General features: G+C 39.1%; 1 protein-coding gene across 16 annotated transcripts in view; it reads left to right on the top strand.

The window, feature by feature from the left end:
• MAST4 (microtubule associated serine/threonine kinase family member 4) overlaps nucleotides 1–24,800 on the top strand; it is a 525,532-nt gene that overhangs the window by 307,189 nt on the left and 193,543 nt on the right. The window contains exon 1 of one of the 16 annotated variants that reach the window (XM_037026099.2): nucleotides 20,154–23,510. The exons of the other annotated variants lie outside the window; for them this stretch is intronic. Coding sequence (XP_036881994.2) covers nucleotides 23,464–23,510 — 47 coding nt within the window. The 5' untranslated portion in view covers nucleotides 20,154–23,463. Of the gene's footprint in view, nucleotides 1–20,153; nucleotides 23,511–24,800 lie in introns of those variants that run through there. 16 annotated transcript variants of the gene reach the window in all.

Raw genomic sequence — 24,800 nt, 5'->3', positions numbered from 1 at the left:
AGGGGCAGGGCAGGGCAGAGAGCGGTGAGGTGGATAAGAGGGGCCTAGCTCGCTCTGTTGCAGTTTCTTAACATAGTGCTGATGAAGTTACTATAGTTGACACTTGTAAAACAAGATTTTAGAAGTAAAACAAGATTGGGTATGATGTTCCATTGGACTTCATTTATTTCTAGTTGTTAATCTGTAGAAGTCTACAAAGTTTGAAAATGGTTTATGTTTTATTTATCCGTACAATGCCTGGCCTCTATCACCAAAAATATTCAGAGCACGTTGAAGGCAGTGTTGCTGCCAGGCAGGCATGTATACATTAAGATGTGGTGAAAAAAAGGGACAGAATCCCATTTCTCAAATGCTGGACTCTTTTGAGTTGCCCACTGAAATTCTAACCAGTATGGGAATACTGACACCTGGTGATCCTGTTGGATGGTATCAGCAGTTTTTAAAGTACATGGAAGAACTCTAAAGCCCATGTTATCTTCAGGAAATTATGGAAACACACTAAAAAGAAGTTAGCATATATAACAGACAAATTGCCTTTCATTAACTATCCCTTCTGAATTGCTGTAATGAAATCCTAACCAGTGATGGCTTTTTATAGATAAATCTGTTTGCCAAACTCTAATTCGTATTATTTGAGAGGTTTTTGGAGATGAATAGGTAAGAAGTCTTCATCATGGAGAGCTCTGTCACCTTTACTGGGAAAGATGCCAAAAACCTCATCAGTTTTATAAGCAATTGACCTTAGCGTTGGGAATTCTTTGCCATGGAGAGAGGAGTTCAATCCTAGAAATGAGCATCTTGTTTTAACCTCTAGTTTGCTTACTCAAATAATTTCTTAAGAGATGCCTTTTCCCATAGGCTTTAGTTTCATCGTTTTATTATAGTTGGATAGTGTGATTTCAGAAGGGAAGGTGACAAGAATTCCAGGCCACCCCATATGTTGTGTATTTCACCAAGTAACACAGTTTTCTCATGAAAATAGAAGGGAAAAGGAGAGGGGGAGGGAGGTAAAGGAGATGAAATAAACTCGTGTTGAAATTGTGCTTGCGCTGTGAGTTAAATCTGCATGGCCAGTTCTTATTTAGGGCCAGAAATGATGAAACCTTGATCTGAAAGCTGCAGTAAGAACTGAGTAGGCGATGAAGGTTTTCTCCGTATTGGGGCTGATAATCAGTTGTGCATGGGTTGACGATTAGTTCTGTTCCTCAGAGCATGTCTGCTATCTTTGATATCTACTTAAGCTATGTGAATAATTTGCAGTTTTTATTTTGATTTTTCTATTAATCTTTAATAGAGTGGATTTGATATTTTCTCTATGACAGTCCATGAAATTCAGCAATTAAATCCTTTTATTTGTTCAAATTTGGCACTTGGTTAAAATAAATTTCAACAAAATGTTGTGTTGGGTTTTTCAAAATACTGCATACTTGTTCTTCTGCAACCAGTAAACGTAACTTTTTCCTAATTAATTCTAATCTGATAGTCACATCCTTTAATTCTCAGCTAAACAGAAATTGTATTTTGAAACTCGTGTACCTGGAAGCCAGAGATTTATTTGGGCTTTTAAAGCCTAAAATGACTAACCTTTTTCATATCATTTATTGCTACATTTAAACATCCATAGATTTTGTCCATTGGAGTAATGTAGGTATTTGTATTTCTTGTATTGACTCCTGAAAGTGAATAACAAGATTTGGAATTGTGTATACTTGTATTTGAGCAAAATTTCCCCAGCCAAACCTATTAGTAATTGTTCCTAAATCTTTTACTGATCCAGCAAGTTATTTTCAAATTTTTGGTCCCCACTTATTTCTTTACTAGTTCTGTGTCATCATCTCATTTCCACTTAATAATTAAAATGAATGATTCACCTCTTATAAACTATTCTTATTCTTTAGTTATTTAGGTGTTCTCATTCTGGTATCTGTGAAGAGCTTTCCAGAATCTATAAATTCCTTGAAATTGTACATAAATATGCGTGTGTGTTCTATAGTTTTCATCTGGTTCTCAAAAGCCTCCTAGACTGCCCAAAGTTATGGATTGTTTTGTTTCCCTCAAATGTACCTATTCTCTGTACCGAACTGTTTAACTTTCTGGGGTAAGGTACTTGGTCTCACATTGTTCTTTGCAGACTCTATAAGTAGCAGAGAGGCAATGTGTACAGATTGCTGACTGCTTTCAGTGCTTTCCAGATCAGTGTAGTTTGAGACCTTACATTTAGAAGTGTCCCTCTGATTTGAATGATGGATGAACTTCTTTAAGAGGGAGTTATTTTCACACCTACAGTGTTGATGTAAGTATATTCATTTTAGTGATAATTATGTATGAAAGAACAAGTCAGATATAAACTTGTGTTGAATGGTTTTACTACTACAACTAAAACAAATTAAAACAAATACAACAAAACTGCAAAAAGCAACATTTAAAATAATATCAATTTAATGTTACATATTAATGATACTTGGCTGAGACTGAATCACTTAGCAATATGAATATGCTGTTGATAGCTACAGCATCTGCTTCCTTCATTTTTTTTTTGATTTGGCATATTTATCAGATGCAATGTAAAGTTCTGTTTGCCTAAGACTTTCTGATTGAACCCTTTCATGGCAGTTCCATAGTGCTCCATGGTGACACTTAGCCCTCAACTTCATTTGTTATGTAGGCCTCTGATCTTTTCTCATAGCTCAGGGAAATTAAAATAGGAATACTTGGCTGATTTGATCATTGACACAAATGGAAATTTGGCACTGAAATAACGGTGCAGTCTGAAATTAAAGAGTAGTCATTACACAGTTCATATTTTTTAAGACTATCAATGAAATGTCAAGAAAATTGTTTAAAAATGTATTATGTATTTATACTTCCCTAAGAAACATTTTCAGACTGCAATTTGAGGAACAGAGCAAAGAATATATGAAGGGCCAGCATTGGTACAAATTACATTTAGGACTTTAATGGATGTGACTTGATTTATAAGTAGACTGATTTAATAGTTACACTTAAAATTGGTGAGTCTTGGTTAAGCTGTGTCTTCATGCTCTTTACTGAAATAATTATTTGTACCTTTGTATTGTTTTGTATTTGGCTTTTGTCATTCAAAATCCAGCCTTACTTTTAGCTATCTCACCTACAGCCCATAAACTAACCTGGCAGCAGAGGGGGGATCCCAGGGCAGGGTGGGGAAGAATGTCAGCAAATGACATTTTAATGAGTTAAAAGGTAGGAGACCTCACAGTGAATGGAAGCAGTGCTCTCAGTGGGCACCTGCTGCTCATTACTTGATGATTCCCTACTCCCCCTAGACAAGTTCCCCCCAAACACCTGTATTCGAGAGCTATAACTGCTGTAGTTAAAATCATAGGCTTTTTTCCAGGAGGTAAGGCTGTCTTTCCGTCCAGTGTGCCACTTGGTAGCTTATATGGCTTGGCCTCTGTTAAAGTGGGGATGATAGAAATGGGACCATTTTGAGGATTCAGTGGGATAGCACCTGAGAAACACTCTGCATGGTACTTGGCATATGTTGGGCACCGATAAATGTTTGTGGACTCCTAATAGTATTACTAGTATGGTCAGAAAAGTATTCAAGTGATCTGATTTTCTCATTCATTTTTTATACAGGGTGGACAAGTAACGATCTGAGAAGAGACTTTCCAATTTTTCAGCTTAGTCATTTGATTCTGACACTATGCAGTGTGATGGTTTTAATATAGAAGTTGTTATATTATTATTTTAGCTCCTTTATAAGAGGCAGTTCCATCTTCGAAGATGCCCATGGAGGCCAGTTATACTGTAACCTTGCAGCCTCCTTGCTAGCCACTGAATTTGCCCTTTTGTCCTTTTCCAATCTGGTTATTCCTTAGCTCCTTTAAATTCTGAGCCGTCTTTCCAGTTCTGTCCTTTCTTCCGTCCATCCTGAGGACCCTGTGGTGAGCCCTGCCAGCTCAGTACTCAGTGTCACTCTCAGTACTAATGCAGCGGGAGCTACATTTGGTGCCATCCTTTGAGCCCCTTACTTGCCAGGTGCCTCTGCACAGACATTCTTCTCTCTGCCCAGAATTCTGAGGCTAGATTGTATTATCTCCAATTTAACTGATGTGAAAACCAAGACCCATAAGGTTGTTTAACTTGCAGCTCATAATTGATAAAAAGAAGATTCAAACTCAGATCTTCATTCCTCCTTTGACTACCCCGTTCTTACCATTTTGTTATTTCCGTCATAACAGGAGAAAGAGTTCATTTAGAGACCATGCTTTTGGAATGAATTATGTCATTGAGAACTTATTTATAACAGCCTGAATTTAAATCCTGGCTTTGCCACTTAATAGCTCCATGTCCTTGGGCAGGTTACTTCATGTCTGTGGTCCTTGGTTTCTTCATCTATACAGTGGAGATAGTCATAATGGCACCTGACTCATGGGTTATTATGAAGACTGAATGAAATAGAATCTGTAAAAACACAGTTCCTGGTGTATATTAAACATCATGTAGGTGTGCTAAGCATACACAATAAAATTATTTTACAATGTAAATCAATGAAAATTTTTTTTATTTCTCTTCACAGCAATGTCTTTTTCTTTGGTAATCCTTGCCTCTGAGCTATGCTACTACCGTCTTTGCTTTTAGAAATTCATAAAATTGAAGTATTTGGGTCCTTGGTCTTATACTGTGATCGTTAGCATTATCTTCTTTGCTACTCAGAAATAACTTTTCTTCCATTCCTCACTTCCTCAATCCCATTTACTGGGATCGTCCCTCTCCTCCTCAGTACAGTGCTGGCATAAAGTGAGAAACATGAAAAACATGTTAACATGTATTTTAAGAAAAACTTTACAATGGGGAAAGAAATACTTGAGCACTCATTGACTCCCTCCTGGTTGCTCAGCACTTGTCATGAGCTCCTTTTCACAAAGGAGTAAAACTTAGGTCTCAGAACGATTAGGTCACAGTGCTCCAGCTTATTTTTCTGACTTTACAGGTGCTGCTTTTCTTCCTCCAGCCCTAGTCAAGTGATTTGCCACCTGGGCAATTTAACAAGCAAGCCCAAAACAAACAAAGGATTACATCCTGAAAATAAGATTGCATTTTAAAACCCAATTTGTTAAAAAGTAACTTTCTTAACATACTCTTTAACAAACACAATAACTCAGCCCACCTTGGGAGCAAAGCAGGCAGCCTTGAGTGATATGCTCCCAGACTGGAAGCTGCTATCCTGGGAGGAAATCATAGTGGTAAATTTCTTTTAAATAACCAGGAAGACTAATAAAAAACTTTGTTTCTTCAAAGGTAAACATTTTGGGACCATTTAGCAAGTGTATATCCCTAGCCCTCTGTCTCTCAACCGCCTATAAAACCCCTAGACAACAGCACCACCCCAGGGCTCTCTTGTCCCCTCCTGGCCTGAGCCAGGAGCTCTGTCCTCTTGCTTTCTCTCTAAATAAAAGCCTCTCACTTGCTCTCCTATCTTGAGGGTTTGTGAAGTTAATTCTTCAACTCCGTGAACAAGAACTCTAGCATCAATTACACTTATACAGTAGGTTGTGTGTGCAAGTATTTGACAACTATTTTGATCCTGCAGTTTTCTTTAACCATGTTCTTTTAAGTCTGAATAGAAAGATGGCTTATAAGGCTTATGTCAAACTAGTATCCACATGTTAAGGAAAATAGTTTCAAAATGATGCAGCCTCCCTTTTTCTCTGCATCCCATCTTGAGTTCCATCACGTTCTTCCTGTCTTTAAAGCATGCTTGGAAAAGAGGGAGAAACATGAACGGTTCCCAGGGAATCCCCACAGGAAAAAGGAGCCACTCTCAAGCTGACATTATTGAAGAGAATCAAGATGATGCTCATGACTGGAATACAGGATGAACTGTGTCTGGGGAAGGTCAGATTGAAGGTGACTGAGAATTGGAAAGAGAGAGGAAGGAATTGCTGGGTTTATTTTTCTTTAACTCTCTTTGTTGCTTTGGCTTCAGTTTTATAACTTAGTGCCATGCTTCGTGACTTTGATGAAATTATTGAGCTTAATGGATGTTAGGACCGAAGTATTGATGTTTGCCTACATTTAAACTTTTTTTTTTAACCTTAAATTTTACTTCCTTTTCATTCATTGCCTCAGGTAAAATAAATAAGTGCATTCTATTCCATTTTGATCTTCATTTCAGGTTATTTGAAATGTATGGCCAACAGCCTTCGAAGGAATGCTGTGGGTGCTGGGTGTTTTATTCACTGTATTGCTGCTCTGCCCTCCGGTACAGCTATTCAAATTGCTATGTAGGTGTCTGAAAGGTGGTCATGGATTTTGCCAACACTAAATGACAAGTGGCGAATATTCTAGGTGTATCAGAAATTACTGTTGCAGCCTCTATTTCACGGAAGTTTGTTTGTTTCCCATGTAATGCTCAAAGTTCAGCCTGAATTCTTTAGTCAAATACACCTTGCATATAATGTTGTGGAGCAAAAGTAATTTAGAAAGCAATTACGAGTGGGAAATGCATAGAAAGGACATAGTAACTTTTTAAGCAGATTGTTTTTAATAATTCTGTGCCTTTGGGACAAATGGCATTCTCTTTTTATGCCCGCCCCCCCCTTAGGTTGTCCACTTCCTTTTTCATTGGCTGCAGTGAAATCTTTCGAAGATCATTACTATAGTGCCCCCTAATGAAATGTAAATAAAATGAATGATTACAGCTTCATTATGGGTCCAGTATTTATGAGGCTCCTGCTAATTTGCTGCATAAATTTAAGTATGTGAGTAAATTCTCTTAGGGACAGTCAATGTGAGAGTATTTTATTTTTCTTCCCTATTTTTTATGATGTACTAATTCTTTTCACCTCTGAATTCTTTATTGTTGTTTCTGCCCTAGAAGAAGTAGGACTCTGGAAAATGGATATATATTTTTTTCTGGGTGACTTTTATGGTCCCTCTAGGGTTTGGATCAGACCTGAGTTTCTGCCTGATCCTGACCTGTCAAAGGAACATTGAACTAAAGGAACACAGCTTTTCTTTTAATTCCTATTTCATGTCCATCTCTGCATAAAGAAAATGTATGAATGTTTCTATCTCTTCTTCCTCTCTCATTAAGTACATCAAATCTCAAGCCTACTTTTATGGAAATCAAAAGGGAGTGAGTTAGCACTATTCTCTGACTACTTAGGGATTGCAGGTTTTTTAAGCTCTCTACTTTGCAATCTAGGTATTGGAAACTAGCCTCCCACTCGCTTTACTAAACGCTTTTTCCTGCAGTGTTTTCTTTCTAGAAGAATTATTATAATGGAGTTACTATACGACAGGCTCTTCTCTGCTGTAAACCTTGCGCATCCTACAAAGCATTTTCTATGTCAGGTGACAGAATAATCCTGAGTGCTTGTATGTGTTACTAAAGCCTGGTTAAGGGCCCTACAGAAAAGAAAGTTGCATTTTAGCTTGGATCTGAGATCATGGTACATTTCACAATTAATGTTGGGTCTCAAGAATTCTCTTTGAGGACAATAGCCTGTGACATGTGGACGCAAGTCGTGACTGAAATTGGTAAAGATACATTAGCATTTATTTGATTATTTTGTGGTCTGAGGCCTTTTTTTAAAAATTTCTCTCTGCAAGATACAAAGATGATAGGTTTCTCATATGAAGTAACTGTCCTCAAGTGTCACAGGTGCCATTCCATTCTGAGCAGCACATCTGTAAAGAAGGGGACAGGGTGATGGAGACTGGCGCCTTACAGGACTTGAGCTCCCAAGTTGCCTGAGAAGAGAGCCTAGGAAAGGTTAAGATGAGAACCCATGTCCCATTCTGAGTCGGGTTATTTGTCATGGAACCAAAGGCTGAGTTCTCTTGGACTGTGGGGGTGTAAGAGATACATGCAATCTGATTCCAGGTTTCAGGTTCTCTGGGGAAGGGGGCAGCATTACAGCTATTCACATATAAATCTCTGCGTGATGTCACCAGAGGTTCCTCTTGAGTTGCTCTCTGCTGTTTAGCATGATGACAGAATAATCATAATTTGTGGTTTTATACTAATACATTTCTACCTCCTGATACCCAAAGGCTTTATGTTGCCTCTTTCCAGTACTGCCCCTGGCCCAGGGCAGGGCAAAGCACTTTCTAAGCTATGTGACTTTTACTGCTGTTTACAGGTGATGCTGTCTGTATCACTGGCCTGAGTTGAGTTGAGTAAAACATGGCGTGTTGGATTTCTCAAGATAGCCCAGAGTAATTCTGATTTATCTAGTCCAGAATGGTAAATAAGCATTCTAGAAGTAATCTCCCAGTTGAGTTTGATGCCTTCACCCCTGTGACTATACTTTTAATAATCTTTGTTAATTATTAATGAACTACTTCATCAAGTATTTATTGAATGCTCCCTATGTGTAAGCACTGTGCTAATCAAGCATTTATTATAAAATGAAGAGTAAAGACATGACCTCTGCCCTTTTGGGGTTTATATTAATATATATTATTTAAAATGTACCCTGATCATGATAGATGCCCTGAAGGAAAAGAGCAGAATGTTCTAGATGAGGATAATTGGGGATCTAATTTAGATTAGGAGGTCAGGGGAGACCTCTTTGAGCAAGTGACATTTGAGTTAAATGTTTTAATTTGGGAAAGTAGAAGAAAAGCATTCGTATAAGTTAAAATTTGGGCAGTTCTCTTTCATCACAGGGTTTTTCAAGCAGTCAAAACCATAGATCCTTTACATATGTTTAAATTACAGTGCTAACCAAGCAATAAATTTTAGATGTTACCACCCCCCAAAAACCAGAATAATTCAAAGAGTATGAACTATTTATAATTAATAATATATATGAAGGGAAAGGATATTGGGGACAAATGATAAATATTGTGATAAAATGGTTGAACATAGAAGTAGTAGGGATTAGAAACAAGTGTACCACTTGAGAATGAAGATACTCATTTCAGAAATAGGAGCAATCTGAGTTAAGATCAACAAGCTTTGAGTGAATTACTATGTGACAGAGAGTAGTTCCATGTGACATAGAGCCACTGTGTAGGGTTTGAATAAGATGCCATGCCAACCCTCTGCAAGTGTCCCGTTTAGTTCAAAACAAATGCTGTGCTTCAACAATCCTAAAAGCCAAAAACATGTAATACACTGTTCTAAGAGGCACTTGCATTTTGGGAATTAGCAGGTATTTTAACAATGTTATCAGAATTAGGTCAAGTAAATAAAAATAAAGTTAATTAGGATTTGAATGGATCTATACTTAGTGTAATACACTATAAATGTAGACTATATCTTCCCATGCCACCTTCCAGTACTTAAAAATCATTTGTCAAATCGATCCTTTCTTAGGCTACAGAAGGCAATCTCAATAAATTATCCAAGGCATGCTATTAAAGGTTCTCTTTTCTTCCTAGCTGGGTGACCTAGGACAACTTAATTACTACATTTTTTTCCCTCCCTTTTCTTACTTGTAAAATGGGGGTAAGAATGGCAATAGGTGGAAGTATATGAAATTGACTCATAAGTGCCCAATGTTACAGTACAATACTAAAAATTAATAATGTTAATGTTTTCAAAAGTTTTGGAAATAACGTTCTCCTAAATAAACATTGGTAAACGAAAAAAAATTCTTTAGAAGATAATAATGATCATCCCAAATATTATAATTTTAAAAATGTTTTCAAGTTCTCCTCAAGAGAAAATCAACAGTTCGCAATGTGGTTTTAAGTACATTTCTTTAGAACACATTTTGTATTTGCAGGTGACCCATTCCACATTTATGGCAGTGATCACTTGATATTCTTGCATAGTTCGTTGATCTCTAGCTTGTATGAGATGCTTAATTTCAGTATTTCCTAGTATTCTAAAAAGGTGCTGTATTTACACTGACAGATTATGATTGTATTTATCAATTTCTGGAAGAGATGGTAATTATAGAGGGATGTTCAGGTTACCAGAAAGTGGTATTTGTGTTTTTAACTGTATTCTCTTTGGTTTTCTTCTTTGGGTTCATGATGCCAAGCAGGCCCAGCTTCTTTGTATTTGGTGGGCAGCTCTTACAAGCTGAAGAAAAAAAACAGTTGACTCTGAAGTAGATGAGATAGGGCATATTCTTTTTAAGAACTTGTAAAAAAATAAACGTTGATAAAGATGTGAAATTATGGTATTAACAGCACCATATAATTCTCTTTGCTTTGCTTAGCTAATTGAAAGAGAGAGGAGTAAGGCCTCATTTTCTCTTTCGTTCACACAAAGTGTGTGAAGTACAAACAGCTTTGGTATCCACAAAGCCTTAGTCTTTCCAGCCTGCCAGTTCAACTTTCTTATTGTTTAGTAAAACCTGGAATATCAGGATGAAAATATAAAGACTTCTGTTAAAACAAATAAGTTTGGGCCAACTTGTCCCTCTTCTCTTTCTTTCTTCCACCAGAATATAGCCAATAAAATGTTTTCCATGAAATTCTATTTTTAAGTCAATAAAACATTTTATAATAAAGCCAGGAAATAATGATTTTCTTTATTATTTCCAGTACTTGGCACATAGTAAGTATTCAATAAATGTTTGCTAAAGGAATGATAGTTATCAAATATGCAGTGTCTTTAAGAAATACCACTTATTATTTCATTGCTCTCTGGCCTCCACGGCATGCATTGTACCCAGTCATGTAATTCTTAATATTTTCTTACCATGACTTTGAGTGGCAGAGAAACACAGATATCTGATTCATCTATTATGAGTTGTCAGGTCATCAGGGCATTTTATAATAACTAAAGGGTATGCTTGACTTGGAAGTATGTGAGACTTACTGGGGGTGAAAATTTCAGAAAGATAAGGATTTTTCAAAGAATAAGGCCTTCAGTGATGATGCAGACATCTGTGCCCCTTTCACATTGTCCTACCCATGTTTTAAAACCCATACATGTTGAAAACATTTCCTTAAAAGAGCTTGACTATTGCATATGGCCTTTTATGTTTAAAATTCACTAATTATGATATATTAATTTTTCCTCCTTTCAATTGTTTAAAATTTATCATTCTCCCTATTTTAAAGATAAGATTTTTCTTGCATTTATGAATCTTCACATTACCTCTTTTAAGTCTCTATAATTCTGACTCACCTGAGTGTTCTTGGTCTTAGGTTCAAAAAAGAAATCCTTTTCTGTGAATTACTCTTAAGATCATGGATCAGAGAAGAAATCTTTTTTTTCCCGAGCCTCAGAAATGTTCTCAGATTTCTTTCCTTTTACTCTTTGAAGGGGAAAAGGAACACCTCTCATCCTTCATCCTCACCATAAGTGTCTCTTAAATTATGGGTTCAGAATGTGCATCTGCTGTGAAGGACACAGTTATCAAGTGCATGTAGAATGAGGGAATAGAGACACCATTCCTCTTTCATTGGTCAACCAGAATCCTGGAAGTGGACAGATTTCGCATCTATTATTTATAAAATTATCAGGGAACTTGTGTGAAAAATGCCTTACTTGTGTAATTCATAGCCTGAAAATTAAAAATTATTAAAAATCAGACATCATTAGGATAGCCTATTAAAGAGGGCCTTTCTCTAATAAGGAACTCTGTTAATGTGGGTTGAGCTCTTGAAAGAAGATGGTGAGGCTGGTAACAAATCAGACCACATGAAATTAAGGGACTAACCAAAATGGAAAGTAGTAAAGCATGATGCTATACTCCATGTCCCTGATAATTTATTCAAGTAGGAGATAATCACAATGTTGAGTATGGAAATAGAAGAGCTCTTACATGTGTTTTTTTTTTTATCAGTTATGACCTCTAAGAGAGTGCTTTACAGTTTGCGAAGCTTTTTCACAAGTCCTGTATCAAACTTAATTTTTTGTCTATTGGTCATTTTTGACAGAGTTTTTCAAAAATTTCCCCCAGTGTACCTTTTGGGTTACATATCCAATATCTGACTTTATGCTGTTGAAAATCATTTTTGTTGTGAATTAAATATGTTAAATAAATTACCTAGAAAAATGCTCCTGAAATCACTTTGTCAGATAATTCAATGTCTGTACTTTATGATCTGGAAAAGTGTAGGGGACTTCAATAACAAGAATGAAGTAATTGGGGTCAGAGAATCAGATTTACAATCCTGGCTCAGTCACTTCCTTTGTAATGCTGGGGAAGTGCAGTCATACCTCAGAGATACTGCAGGGTGGGCTCCAGAGCACTGCACTAAAGCAACTCAAGTACGTGTTTTGGTTTCCCAGTGCATATAAAAGTTATGTTTATACTGTAGTCAGTAAGTGTGCAATAGCATTATGTCTAAAAAATGTATATACCTTAATTAAAAAACACATTATTGCAATAATGCTATTTATCTGAGCTTTCAGCAAGCATAATCTTTTTGCAGGTGGAGGGCCTTGTCTCAGTGTTGATGGTTGCTGACTGATCAGGGTGGCAGTTGCTGAAGGCTGGGGTGGCTTTGGCAATTACATGAAGTAAGATGACAGTGAAGTTTGCCGCACCAGTTGAATCTTCCTGTCTTGAATGATTTTTCTGTAGCATGCAATGCCGTTTGATAGCATTTTACCCACAAGTAGAACTTCTTTCAAAATTGGAATCAGTCATCTCAAACAATCTTCACAGTATCTTCACTAGGAGTAGGTTCCATCTCCAGGAACCAATTTCTTTGCTCATGCTTCTAGAAGAAGCAACTCCTCACCCATTCAAGTTTAATCATGAGATTGCAGCTATTCAGTCAAACTTCTAATTCTGCTTCATCCACTGAAGTCTTGAATCCCTCAAAGTTGTCCATGAGGGCTGGAATCAACTTCTTCCAAACTCCTGTTCATGTTGATATTTTGACCTTTTCCCATGAGTTATGAATATTCTTAATGGCATCTAGAATGATGAATGCTTTCCAGAGTGTTTTCAATTTACTTTGCCCAGATCCATTAGAAGAATCACTATGGCAGCTACAGCCTTTGCAAATTGTATTTCTTCAATAATACTTGAAAGTCTAAATGACTCTTTGATCTGTAGGCCACAGAATGGATGTTGTGTTAGCAGGTATGAAAATAACATTGATCTTGTCCGTCTCCATCAGAGCTCTGGGGTGACCAGATGCATTGTCAGTGAGCAGTAATATTTTGAAAGTTTTTTTTCTGAGCAGTAGCCCTCAACAGTGGGCTTAAAATATTTGGTAAACCATGGTGTAAACAGGTGTGCTGTCATCCAGCCTTTGTTGTTCCACTTATAGAGCACAGGCAGAGTAGATTTAGTATTATTTTTTAAGGGCCCTGGAATTGTCAAGCATTAAGTGAGCATTAAAGTCACCAACTGCATTAGCCCCTAACAAGAGAGCCTGACCTTTGAAGCTCTGAAATCAGGCATTGACTTCTCCTATCTATGAAAGTTGTAGCAATGAAAATCCTAGATGGTGTCTTGTTCCAACATAAGGCTATTTTGTCTACACTGAAAATCTGTTATTCCAGGTAGCTACTTTCATCAATGATCTCAGCTAAGTCTTCTGTATGACCTGTTGCAGCGTCTACGTCATCTCTTGCTGCTTCGCCTGCACTTCTGTGTAATGGAGATGGCTTCTTTCCTTGAACGCCATGAACCAGTTTCTGCCAGCTTTACACTTTTCTTCTGCAGCTTCCTCACCTCTCTAGGCCTTCATAGAATTGAAGGGAGTTTGGACTCTGCTCTGGATTAGGCTTTGGCTTAATGGAATGTTTGATCTTCCCTCCAGACCACTAAAACTTTCTCCATATCAGCAATGAGGCTGTTTTGCTTTCTTACCATTCATGTGTCTGCTGGAGTAACACTTTTAATTTCCTTCGAGAGCTTTGTCTGTGCATTCACACCTGGCTAACCATTTGGCATAAGAGGCCCAGCTTTTGGCCTGTCTAGGCTTTCAAGCCTTCCTCACTGAGCTTAATCACTTCTAGCTTTTGATTTAAAGTGAGAGATATGTGACTCTTCCTTTCATTGGAACACATAGAGGTCATCGTAGGGTCGTTAATTGGCCTAATTTCAATATTGTTTTGTCTCAGGGAATAAGGAAGCATGAGAGGGGAGGGAGAGGAGTGACGGAAACAGTCAGTCAGTGGAACAGTCAAAATGTACACACTTAATAAGTTCACTGTCTTACACAGGTGCAGTTCACAGTGCTCCAAAACAATTACAATAGTTCATCAAGATCACTATAACAAATATAATAATAATGAAAAAGTTTGAAATATTGTGAGAATTACCCAGATGTGTCACAGAAACACAGAATGAGCAAATGCCTTTGGGAAAATGGTGTAGATAGACTTACTTGATGCAGGGCTGCCCAAACCCTCAGTTTGTAAAGAAAACACAATGTCTGTGAAGTACAATAAAGTGAGCACAATAAAATGAAGTATGCCTATTATCTTAGTCATCACAGATAGCTCTGTCAAATTTACCCCTTTACATTAGGATCATATTATTTTCTGTTTATATATGAATTTGTATTTTCTTACGGACTTTTCCTTTTATTCCATTTTCTGTTTTCTCTCATTCTGATTTAATTTACTTTTTTACTTCACTGTTAATATAACAGGTAGTTTTTGAGGAGCATATGTGTGTATTTTTATGTATTGCCTCAGATGCTACATAGAATGATGCAGACTAAAAATAACTATTTAAAAAGAGCCAGTATATTTGAGGAGTGTGTGAGAAAGCTGTAAAACCTCTAAAATAGATTCTTTGCTTGTATGAGAGATGCAGCTTGCGACTTTGAGGAATCCCCAGATTCACAAGTTGGAAGAATTTTCACAAACTGCGCATCCTTGGGACCAGCACTTAGGTCAAGAAAGATTGTTACTTGTACCTCAGAAATCCCCTTTGTACTTCATGTCACTACCACCCGGCATGTCCCCGCCCCACTCCACAGTCCCTATCCTGACTTCTAATAATATAGATTGGTTTTGTCTGATTTCGAACTTCATATTAGTAGAGTCATAGAATCGGTACACTTTCTTCTTTTCATTTCTTAAATTTGTGGTTAAATAAACATAATATAGAAGTTACCATTTGGGCTATTTTAATAGTACAGTTCTGTGACATTAAGGATCCTCACGTTGTTGTGCAGATGTCGCACTGTACATCAACAGAACTTCTTCATTTTTCCAAACTAGATTCCATACCCCTTGAACCCAAACTCCCCAAGTGCCCCTCCTTCCAGCCGCTGGCTGCCACCCTTCCACTTTCTGTCTCTGTGAATTTGACTCACTATTCACATGGAACCTCATGCAAGTGGAATCATATGATGTTTGTCCCTTTGTGGCTGGTTTATTTTACTTAGCATATCTTCAGGGTTCATCCAGGTTACAGCTTATTCAGAGTTTCCTTCCTTTTTGTGTCTCTAACATATTTAATCTTTTCCTCTATTGATGGGCACCTGGGTTGCTTCCACCTTTGGGCTATTATGAGTAATGCTGCTATGATCCTGGTTGTACAAACATCTATTCAAGTCTCTTTCATTTCTTATGTATGTGTACCCAGATGGCAGTTCTGTGTTTAATTATTTAGGGAATTGCCCTACCATTCTCCACACTGGCGGCGCCATGTTGTGTTCCCACAGGGTAGTCACGCTCTGCCTCAACATTGAGCAGGTGAGATTCTTCCACCTTCCTACACAGTTAGGTGGTTCATTCTCATTGTTATGTAGTATTCTGTTACATAAATGCACCGTAATATTTCAACCATTCTACTGTTGGTGGGCGTTTGGGTTATTTCCAGTTCAGGGCTATTCCAAGTAGGAGAACTCTTGCAGCATATTTTAAAATTAGGTCTCAAGGTTCTGTCACCCTGTATACTTGTTTTATTTTCTCACATGGAAAGGAAAGTGGTTAAACTGAAGAAAATATTTTTGCACTGACAAAACTTGCAGGTTATATCACTTGATAATTTTTAGTGTCACAAGTGGCAGAATATCTAGTCCACACTGGCCTAAGAAGAGGGACTTGTTGGGTCACATGACCACATAGTTCGGGTGTCCATCTCCAAGCATGCCTTGATCTGTGGCTCATAATGAGACGATTTCATTCATGCTCAGAGTTCTGTTCTTGTCTGCGTAGCTTCTACGACAGATAACAAGTGTGTGGAAATTAGGCAATGTTTCAATAAAAGTGAATAAAGTAAAATCCAGAGATACAGCAAGGGATTACTGGTATCTCTGGCAGCTATCTTTTCTTTCTTTTTAAAATTAATTTCATTCTCATCAAAATAATGTATACAGATAGTTTTAAGGTTCCATAGTACTAACAGGCTTATGAAAAACTATAGGATTTGCATCACCTCCCCCTCCAACTACCCTCTAGGACTGCTTCCCTGAGAGAACTCATTAATGCTCGGAGTACTTTGTTTTATACTAATGGTCTCCATAGTTCAGAATAATGCATTTATATTGCTCTTTTACTTATCAGTTGTGTACATTATATGTTGACTTCCTGTTATAGAACATGAGAATTTATCTTTCAGTTTACCTCTTCTACTTCAGTTTTCCATTCCCCAACTTACCAAGTTGCATCACTCTTACAGTATGATTTTAGTTAAGTCAATATTCACTGTTCACATTAGTTCAGTTATGGATATATTAGTTTCTTATTGCTACTGTGACAAATAACCACAAGCTTTATGTCTTAAAAGAACACACATTTATTATCTTATAGGTCTGGGGGTCAGAGGTCTGAAATGGATCTTAGATGGCTAAAATCGAAGGCTGCCTTTTTCCCGGAGGCTCTAGGGAAGTGTCTGCTCCTTCCCTTTTGCAACTTCTTGAGGCTGCCTGTGTCCCCCACTCTGCTGCATCACGGCAGCCTCTGCTTCCCTCACATCCCCTTCTCTGACTCTCACTCCCTCTCTGCCACTTTTCCCTTATAAGGAACCCACACAAATAATTCAGAACAACTTCCTCATCTCAAGACCCTTAATTTAATCACATCAGCAAAGTCCCTTTTGCCATGTAAGGTAATATATTCACAGATTCTGGGGGTTATATCTTCAGAGGGGTCATTATTCTGCCTTCCACTATATGTATTTTTTCTTCTCCTTCTCCTCCTCACCAATGATTGTATCTCCCCCTGACCTTTATAACTTTGTGTTTCTTATCAATAAATAATTCCTCTGTCCCTCCTTTCCCTGCAGTTTATAGAGTATCATGAACCTTACACTACTGTCCGGTAGAGCTACAATCTCCCTGTTTATACTTTGCACATTGTCAAACATGTCAGGTAATTTTCTGGTTTCTCCCCTTCTCAAAGCCTCTTTCCAAGCCCCCCATCTTTCATTCCAAGCTGGACTGTGTGCTGTCAAGGTCTTCCACGTGGCTGTGCTCTTGGGATGGCCTTTCACCACCATTACCGTCATCCTGGTGATTCCGCCCGCTTCTCTCTGTGCACAACCCTCTCCTCATCTCGTGCATTTCTCTTCAATGGTTTACTTCATTGTTTAGGTGGAGAGTACCCTTCAGTAGTTTTTTGAGAAAAGATGTAGAGGTGATATATTTGATACCTTATATGTCTAAAGGTATCTTCAACAAGCTATATAGATACCAACAATAAACCCTCCCTGTCAAGAAAGGGTCTTACTGGTTTGGGGAAGGAAGGAAGAACAGGAAGGCACAAGTGAGGTGGGCAGAAGAGGGGAAGAGGTTTCTGTCCTGATCTTTACTCATCGAGCACCTCTAGGACTGGGTCCTGTCTGAGTCACCTGGCTTCTCTAATGTCTTACTGATAGGAAGCACTTACTATATGTTCTTCGGTGAATGAACACATATAGACAACCTCATATTACCTGCTCTGTGAGGTGGTGGAGAATCCTGAGACACCATTAACAGCTTCTCACAAAGGCCTGCTTGAAAAGTTAATTCCAGTTATTAAAGATAGCACTAAAATCGAAACCTGATGCTTTATCTGCTTGACCTATAGAACATAAAATGGATTCCTCCTTTAGTTTATTCTGTCCTTCCTCTTGCTTCTCCAAATGATACAATTCCTAAGAACCAAACTTAAGTATGATTCATCTTTGCATCCTCTATAGTGCCATGCTTTATATAAATGCTCAATAAATATTTGTTGCGTTTCTACACATCAGAACGCAGCCTTCTTTATATCCATGAGATGATCCAGCCATGTCCCAGCTTCAAAGGATTTGCAGCTTCCCTTCTCTCTGCCTGTGGTCCGCTGTTCTAGACTTTTCATGAGCTGATTTCTTCCCATCCTGCAAAACGAAGCTTGAGCATCAGTGAGCCCTCCTGGCCCCGATCTGAGGGTGCTGTCTGCTCCCTGAGTGACTGCCTGTTGTGTCACCTGTAGTGGCACCTGCTCAGCACCTGTCCTTATTGGAGATGATTTTGTGTTCTTCATTTCCCTGACTTACAGGGACTCCATAGATGGGATTTTCTATCTCATCCATTGCTGTATTTCTCCAGCCCAGACAGGGGTTGCCGAATGAAATGTATGAAATGAATTGTGCCAGCTAAGGAGAGTGACACATTTATAATGTGGTTTTTTTATTGGATTAGGTCACTGGCAAAAGAAGAGAGAACAAATTCACCTTCTTTGAAAGTTTTCCTTAGCTGTGTACACCTTTTAAGAATGCGTAATTGAACATTCAGGGAGAGCTATACTCACTGCCACTCTTCACCTTAAGGTTGTGTACATTCCTGGCAAACACCTTGAATCTAGAGGAGGAAAAATGAGACAATACTGGACTACAGAGTTCTGCCCTTGAATTTATCTGAGAAGACTAAATCCTTATGTTAAATCCCATCTGCCGTGTGCCTCAGACCCACATACCTGGCTGAACCTGTGAGCCCGGCCTTTGAACCATGGCCTCAGCAGCTGTGGAGCCTATTTTGTATGAAGTCTGGGTCATCTTGCTTTGCAAAATTCCATATCTAGGTTGCTGCTTGGGTGTGGCATGGAGGCCCTGGTAATTAGGTTCTGTGACTTAGAAACACTTCTGAGGCTCTGGCTATAAAAAGCCATTCCCCCGGAAAACAGGACAGAAGCATATACAAATGCTTAGGTTAATAGTATTATTGATGGAAATAGGGAATGAGAAATGAAACCATAAGACAACTCCTTGTTTCCGCTCAGCTAAGTGCAATGAAATCACAACCCAGATGTTTAAAACCGGTTAATGATGCTGATGGTCCTGCAGAACTTGGCTCTAGTCTGTACAGCAGAGTTCCTCGAGCAGCACTATTGATTTGGGATTGGATAATTCTTTGTTGTAGGGCTGTCTCGTGCACTGTAGGATGTCTACCTGCTAGACGCCAGAAGCAGCAACCGCCTGCTCCCCATTTATGACAACAAGCCTGTCTTCAGACGTTGCATCCCTGGGTGAGAACCAGTACTCCAGAGGACGAGTAGAAGGACTCAGCCTAAAGCTGTGCCATGGGCTTCTTCAGAATCCATATTGCCCCTGTGACAGTGGTGGTCCCATCCTAGAAGAATAAAAGGCTGCTGGACTTCAGCCTTGCTGTAGACAGGTCTTTTCAGTCCTACTGAAGTAGGATAAACCAGTGCCTCCCCTCCCACTGCCTCACACCCAGAAGGAGTGTATGCCTCTGGTGTTACCTGAGGTCCTCCCCTGCACACATGAGTATGGCTGGTCCTTGGCCTGTGCCTTCCAGACAGTGGGAGCCTTTCTAAGTTTTCATGGAATCTGAACATGTCCTGATTCTCCAGTTCTTGGGGACTACTCTCTGAGGTCATTGCTCTGACACTGTTCAGCTGTCTAGCACTGCGGAGAGCTCCAAGTATAAGAAAAAGGTGGGTGAGTGTCTTTCACTGGTGGTTTCAGTGATTTAGGGAGGGTCCTTCAGGCATTCTTCGGTGGATATTTACTGTATACCTGTATGGACTGTTCTTGGCACTAGAGATAAAACACACTTCTTGAAACCAACATTCTTATAGGGGAGACAGATAATAAATAAATACAAAATATGTAAGTGGTGATAAGTGCTGAGGAGAAAAATACTTTGGGATAAGAAGGAAACATTGGTGTAGGGAAGGCTTGCTATTTCAAATAGCATGGTCAGAGTCTTAAAAGACATTGTGGAGCAGGCTGTCTGGACATCTCAGGGGGAAAGGAGTTCCAGGCAGAGGGAACAGGAGGATCAAAGGCTGTGAGGTGGGAGGTGAAGAACAGCGAGGGGCAGGGAGGGAGGCGGGAAGGGGAGTGTGCATGTCACGTGGAGCTGTGTAGGCATGGTAAGAACCCTTCTTCACTTTTTTATTAGACAGCATTTCAGATGTGTACTAGAGAGAACAGTGTAATGAACCTCTTGTCTGCCCATTACCCAGGTTTAATAAAGAGTAGCTCATAGACAGTTTCCCTTTTTTATATAGCTCTCCCTCTGCAGATTATTTTGAAGTAGAACTTAGACATGTTATTTTTATCTGTGGATATTTGTATGTGTATCTCTAAAAGCTAGGGAATTAAAAGTGATCCTTATCCCAATATTATACTTAAAAGTAATTACCCTTGTATTTATCAGATACCCAGTGGGTGTTTTATGGGTATGTATGTATATTACATGGATCATTTTCTAAGTGTTTAGGTGTCTGTTTGGTATCTGGACTCAAAAAAGTCCATAGACTACAATTAGTTTATGTCTCTTAAGTCTTTGTAAAAATTTCTAGGTTCTTCCTCTATCTCTCTTATTTCCCCAATTTGAAAATTTTTATGAAACCGAGTCATTTCTTGCTTTTGCTGGCCTCATCAGTTTGTCCCTATATTTCCTGTAAGTTGGTATTTAGATGTAGAGGTTTGGTTGTATTCAGGGGTGATGTGGCTTTTTTAGCAAGACTACTTCATATGTGTTGCATCGAGAGTCACACAACACCCAGTTGTCTCTCTCTGTGATGTCAAGTCATGGCCTAGATCCATTGATTTGTTAAGGTTTGAAAAAATAGAGATATTCTAATTTTATCACTCAGTCTTTTTCACCAGTGAGAATACTTTTCTACAAAGAGAACCATTTCCCCATCTGTGAAGTGCAGTTCATAGGGAAACCAGGGTAAGTGCTTGACTTTTTTCCTTTGCCAGTTTTCAAAACTGATCTGGTGGTTCCCTCGTATCCCCCAAAAGTGACTCTAACTGGCTGGCTTCCTTCCTTCTTTCTTTATCTTCTTGAATGCGTGGCTTTACACGTTGGATATGTCTTAAAACATTGCCATTGTCATTCCTATCAATGCTCGATTACCCCAATTTGGGGCCAACTCTGCTAGCTTTTACAATTGGAAACTATTGGGGGGTGTTGAACACAGGAGTGGCATATTCTGGAAAAGATCACTCTGGAGTGTGTGTGGCCAAGAAAGATTAGAGGGCACCAGGGAGAAAGTGGAGAGACCAGTTAGAAGGAAATTCCGATAATCTGTCCGAGGAGTGATGTTCTTTGGATCAGGGTGCTTTGCAGGGGAAATGGTGAGAGTCTGGATATTGTACATAGCAAGGAAGCCTGTATGGGGGGAAGGCGGGGCATGGTGAGTTTGTTTTTGGATATTTTAAATTAGGAGTATTCCAAGGTAATGAAAATGAAAATATTGCGTGGTCTGTTGGCAATATGGAACTGAAATTCACTTAAGACCTGTGTAGAGAAGTTTTTAATGTGTTTCCTAAGATTGTGTTTTCGAAAACTAGAGTATTTAGCTTTCTGTTTTGGGGAATAGAGTGGATTTTTTTCTTTGTTTTTCTTTTTATTATCACAACCTGACTTGTGCCACCCCTGCTTTCTTTCATGCTTTCCCTGATTTTCCTAAGCAAAGCTGATCCACCCTCCTTTGTGTTCCATTATATCTTTACAATTTCTTACTCTTACGCTTTTCAGAGTAATTATGATTATCTGTTTATGTTTGCCTCTGTATGGTCTCTAGCCAGTGACTACATTCCCAGTGTGGATTTGTTGCCTCTAAAAGGTAGGGGGACTATTTAGTTCTGTGAGCCCACAGAGAAGAAGTCAGTGCCTAGTTAACAAATGCCCAAGAGCAAATTGGCAGGTTAGGGGCCAACCTAACCTAGGAAGGGTTGTAGGACTATCTTGTGGATCTCTTCTAGCTCCCATACCTTTGTAGAATTAGAGACTGATGACCCTCTAGATGCATGAAGAGCTGAGGCAAAAATGGCTTCCAAGCAGCTTGGAGCCACAGTGCAGGCTTGGTAAAGTGGGAAGCAGGCTGGTTTTCAGCCCTCACTCCCGTCTTTGCCCAGCACCCTTGTGCAGAACACAAGCTGAACAATCGCACACCGCTCCCCTGTATGTGAATTCCTTTGGGGTGTCAGTGAACACACCAGGCTCTAATCCTAGCACTGCCACCAAGTGTATCCCTCAATTTCTTCATCTGTGGAAGGATGGGGTTTGACTTCATAGCCTTTTAGATATAACTACCAGAACACAGTTGTTTCAGCACAGGTGAGCCATGTGTATGTAGCCTTAAGTGTTTGAAAATTAGAATGGTTGCTAAAGTGAAATTTCATTTGTTCTAGTATTTCTTCTTAACAAACCGTGGTTGCCAACTTTTAAAACATTTTAAAATGCATTAGAGGAAGTGATTCAGATACATTCTTCATACATGACAATGGAAGTACACTTAGTCCCAAGTTATGAATACTGTGAAAAATTGTGCTATTTGAATAAATACAGGATGGAACTTTCAGGTTTCCAAAAGATATGTTCTCCCTTTCCTTCATTATTCATATTTGATTGCTTTTGTAAAGAGTATAGCACTGTGATGTTCTTAAAAATCCGCTTTCAAAAATAAAAATACCAGCTCCTGTCTCTTGCATTTCCAGTTGCTATTGTCCCATTGTAGGATTCTGCCTGCTCACACAAGTCTTTGCCTCACCACAAGTTCAACTTCCCCCACATTAATGCGCTTAGTTTATTCCTCTTTCTGATGATTGCCATATATAGGAAAAAAGCTAATTGTTTTCTTTCAGCACCATTCTCATGTCTTTCTTGTGGAACATGAGTGATTTTGTTCAACTACCAAGGAAAAAATAAGTGGAACTTCCTCGGGGTGGCCAGATCCTACTTGACAGCATCACTGGGAGGTGGGGAATAGCTGAGGTTTTTGCTGAGATAAACTCTTTTACAAGTATGATACTGTTGCTTTATTTTTTCCCCCCCGGTCTGCTTGGTGAAAGGACTTTTCATTTCACTGAGGTGAAAACTGGGTCTGTGAGTGGAATGACTTTCTTTTTTTAAAAAAAAGAAAAAATCAGAAACCAGTTACTTGATATGCAGAGCTGAAAGCCTCATTCCCTTAACGAAATCAGTGCGGTGTGCGCTGCCGTGAACCCGAGGAGAGCGGCTGACATCTCTTGATTGCAGCTGGAGGTGGAAGGACCCAAACTTGCAGGATCCCCCTCCCCCTAGAGAGATTGTTAGTCCAGTCCTTACAGAGGTTCGTTTTGGCTCTCTGTCATCACCGGGAGGCTGGCAGGGAATGTGTGTCATGGTTCCAATAGAGTGTGGTGACATATCAGAACCATGAAAGCCCAGCGGGAGAGGCTACAGATTCCGGGGCTGACCTTGGAGTAAGTATTGTTTGTCTTTAATATTTTAATGCTTTCTGCACGGCACTCGCTTTCCTGTGACCAATAGCTATTTGGCATTTGTTTGTACTGACAGCCTCAGAGCACTGCAGTGTGAGGTGGGGGAACATGTCTTAAATGCATGGCATCTGGGTTCAGCTAATGTGGAAACCCAGACCCAGCATTTTGCACTGCAGTCAGAGGAAAAGCATTGCTGCATATTTAAAGTTACTAAACCTCAGTGCTGGAAACCTCTTAACAGCTCATTGTGAAAGAATGTATCAGCAGGCCATGGTGTGGCTGGCTTTCCTCCTTCTGTCTCACTGTTTGTTTATCCCCAAGCTGCCTTTTCCTAAAGAAAGGCCTCTGTCTGCATTGAATAACAGAAGACACTGCAATGGATTAGAGTGCAAGAGAAAGGTGATTTGTAACATTCATTAGATGTGATCCATGTTTGATCTGTGCAACAGAATATTAATGGACTGTAGTGCATTTGAATCCTCTCTGCAGTCTCCAGCCACTGCATGCAGTGTGTTTACCTAGTTGAGCTCTGTGTTTGCTTAGCTGTTTTTTATTTTTTATTTTTTAACCCATTAACTCTTCCGCTGCCTTCTGATTTGATGTGGCCACATGAAAATGCCCACATCTAATTAGTGGCACAGAAATTAAACATCTGTGGTGCAGGAAATGTCAGCAAATTTTTATTTTAAATCTGTTAGGCAAAGATGCAGAAGCTATGAGTTAGTCTGTGCTGACACTCTTAAAATGATAAACAGTAAAATAGAAATGCAGTAGAAAAATAGAAATATCCCTTTTTCTAACATGCCATACAGATAGAAAATTACCTTTCAGTTGAAATCTGTACAATCTCGCCCATTGCATGCTGGGCCACTTCCAGGAAGAGACTGAGGGAAGAAAAGTGTGCCCATTTCCAAGTATTCATTATTCCTCTTGAATTCCCTAGGTGCACCATACTAGGGAAATGATTTCCTTAATGATATGTAACAAAAACACCAATTTCTAAAGTGATACGCATAGTTTTCTAATCAGTCCTTGCTCTGCAATTGTACATTGATTTCATCCTGGTGAGTACGCACTAGTAAAAAGTTAGAGGGCTCTTACACCCTGCTGGCCAGAAGTGGCATTTTCATGGTAGAGATACAGTGCCCATGGCCCGAATATTTTGTCCCCATCCCAAGCTCACCATCCATGTGGAGTATCTTAATGGCACACACTCATTCCTCTACGGGACTCTCAGAAATTAATAAATCAGCCTTCAGGAAGTGCACAGCT

This window comes from Manis javanica, chromosome 1, assembly GCF_040802235.1.
Source record: "Manis javanica isolate MJ-LG chromosome 1, MJ_LKY, whole genome shotgun sequence".
NCBI lineage: Eukaryota > Metazoa > Chordata > Mammalia > Pholidota > Manidae > Manis > Manis javanica.
This window is presented reverse-complemented; position numbering and strand designations above follow the sequence as displayed.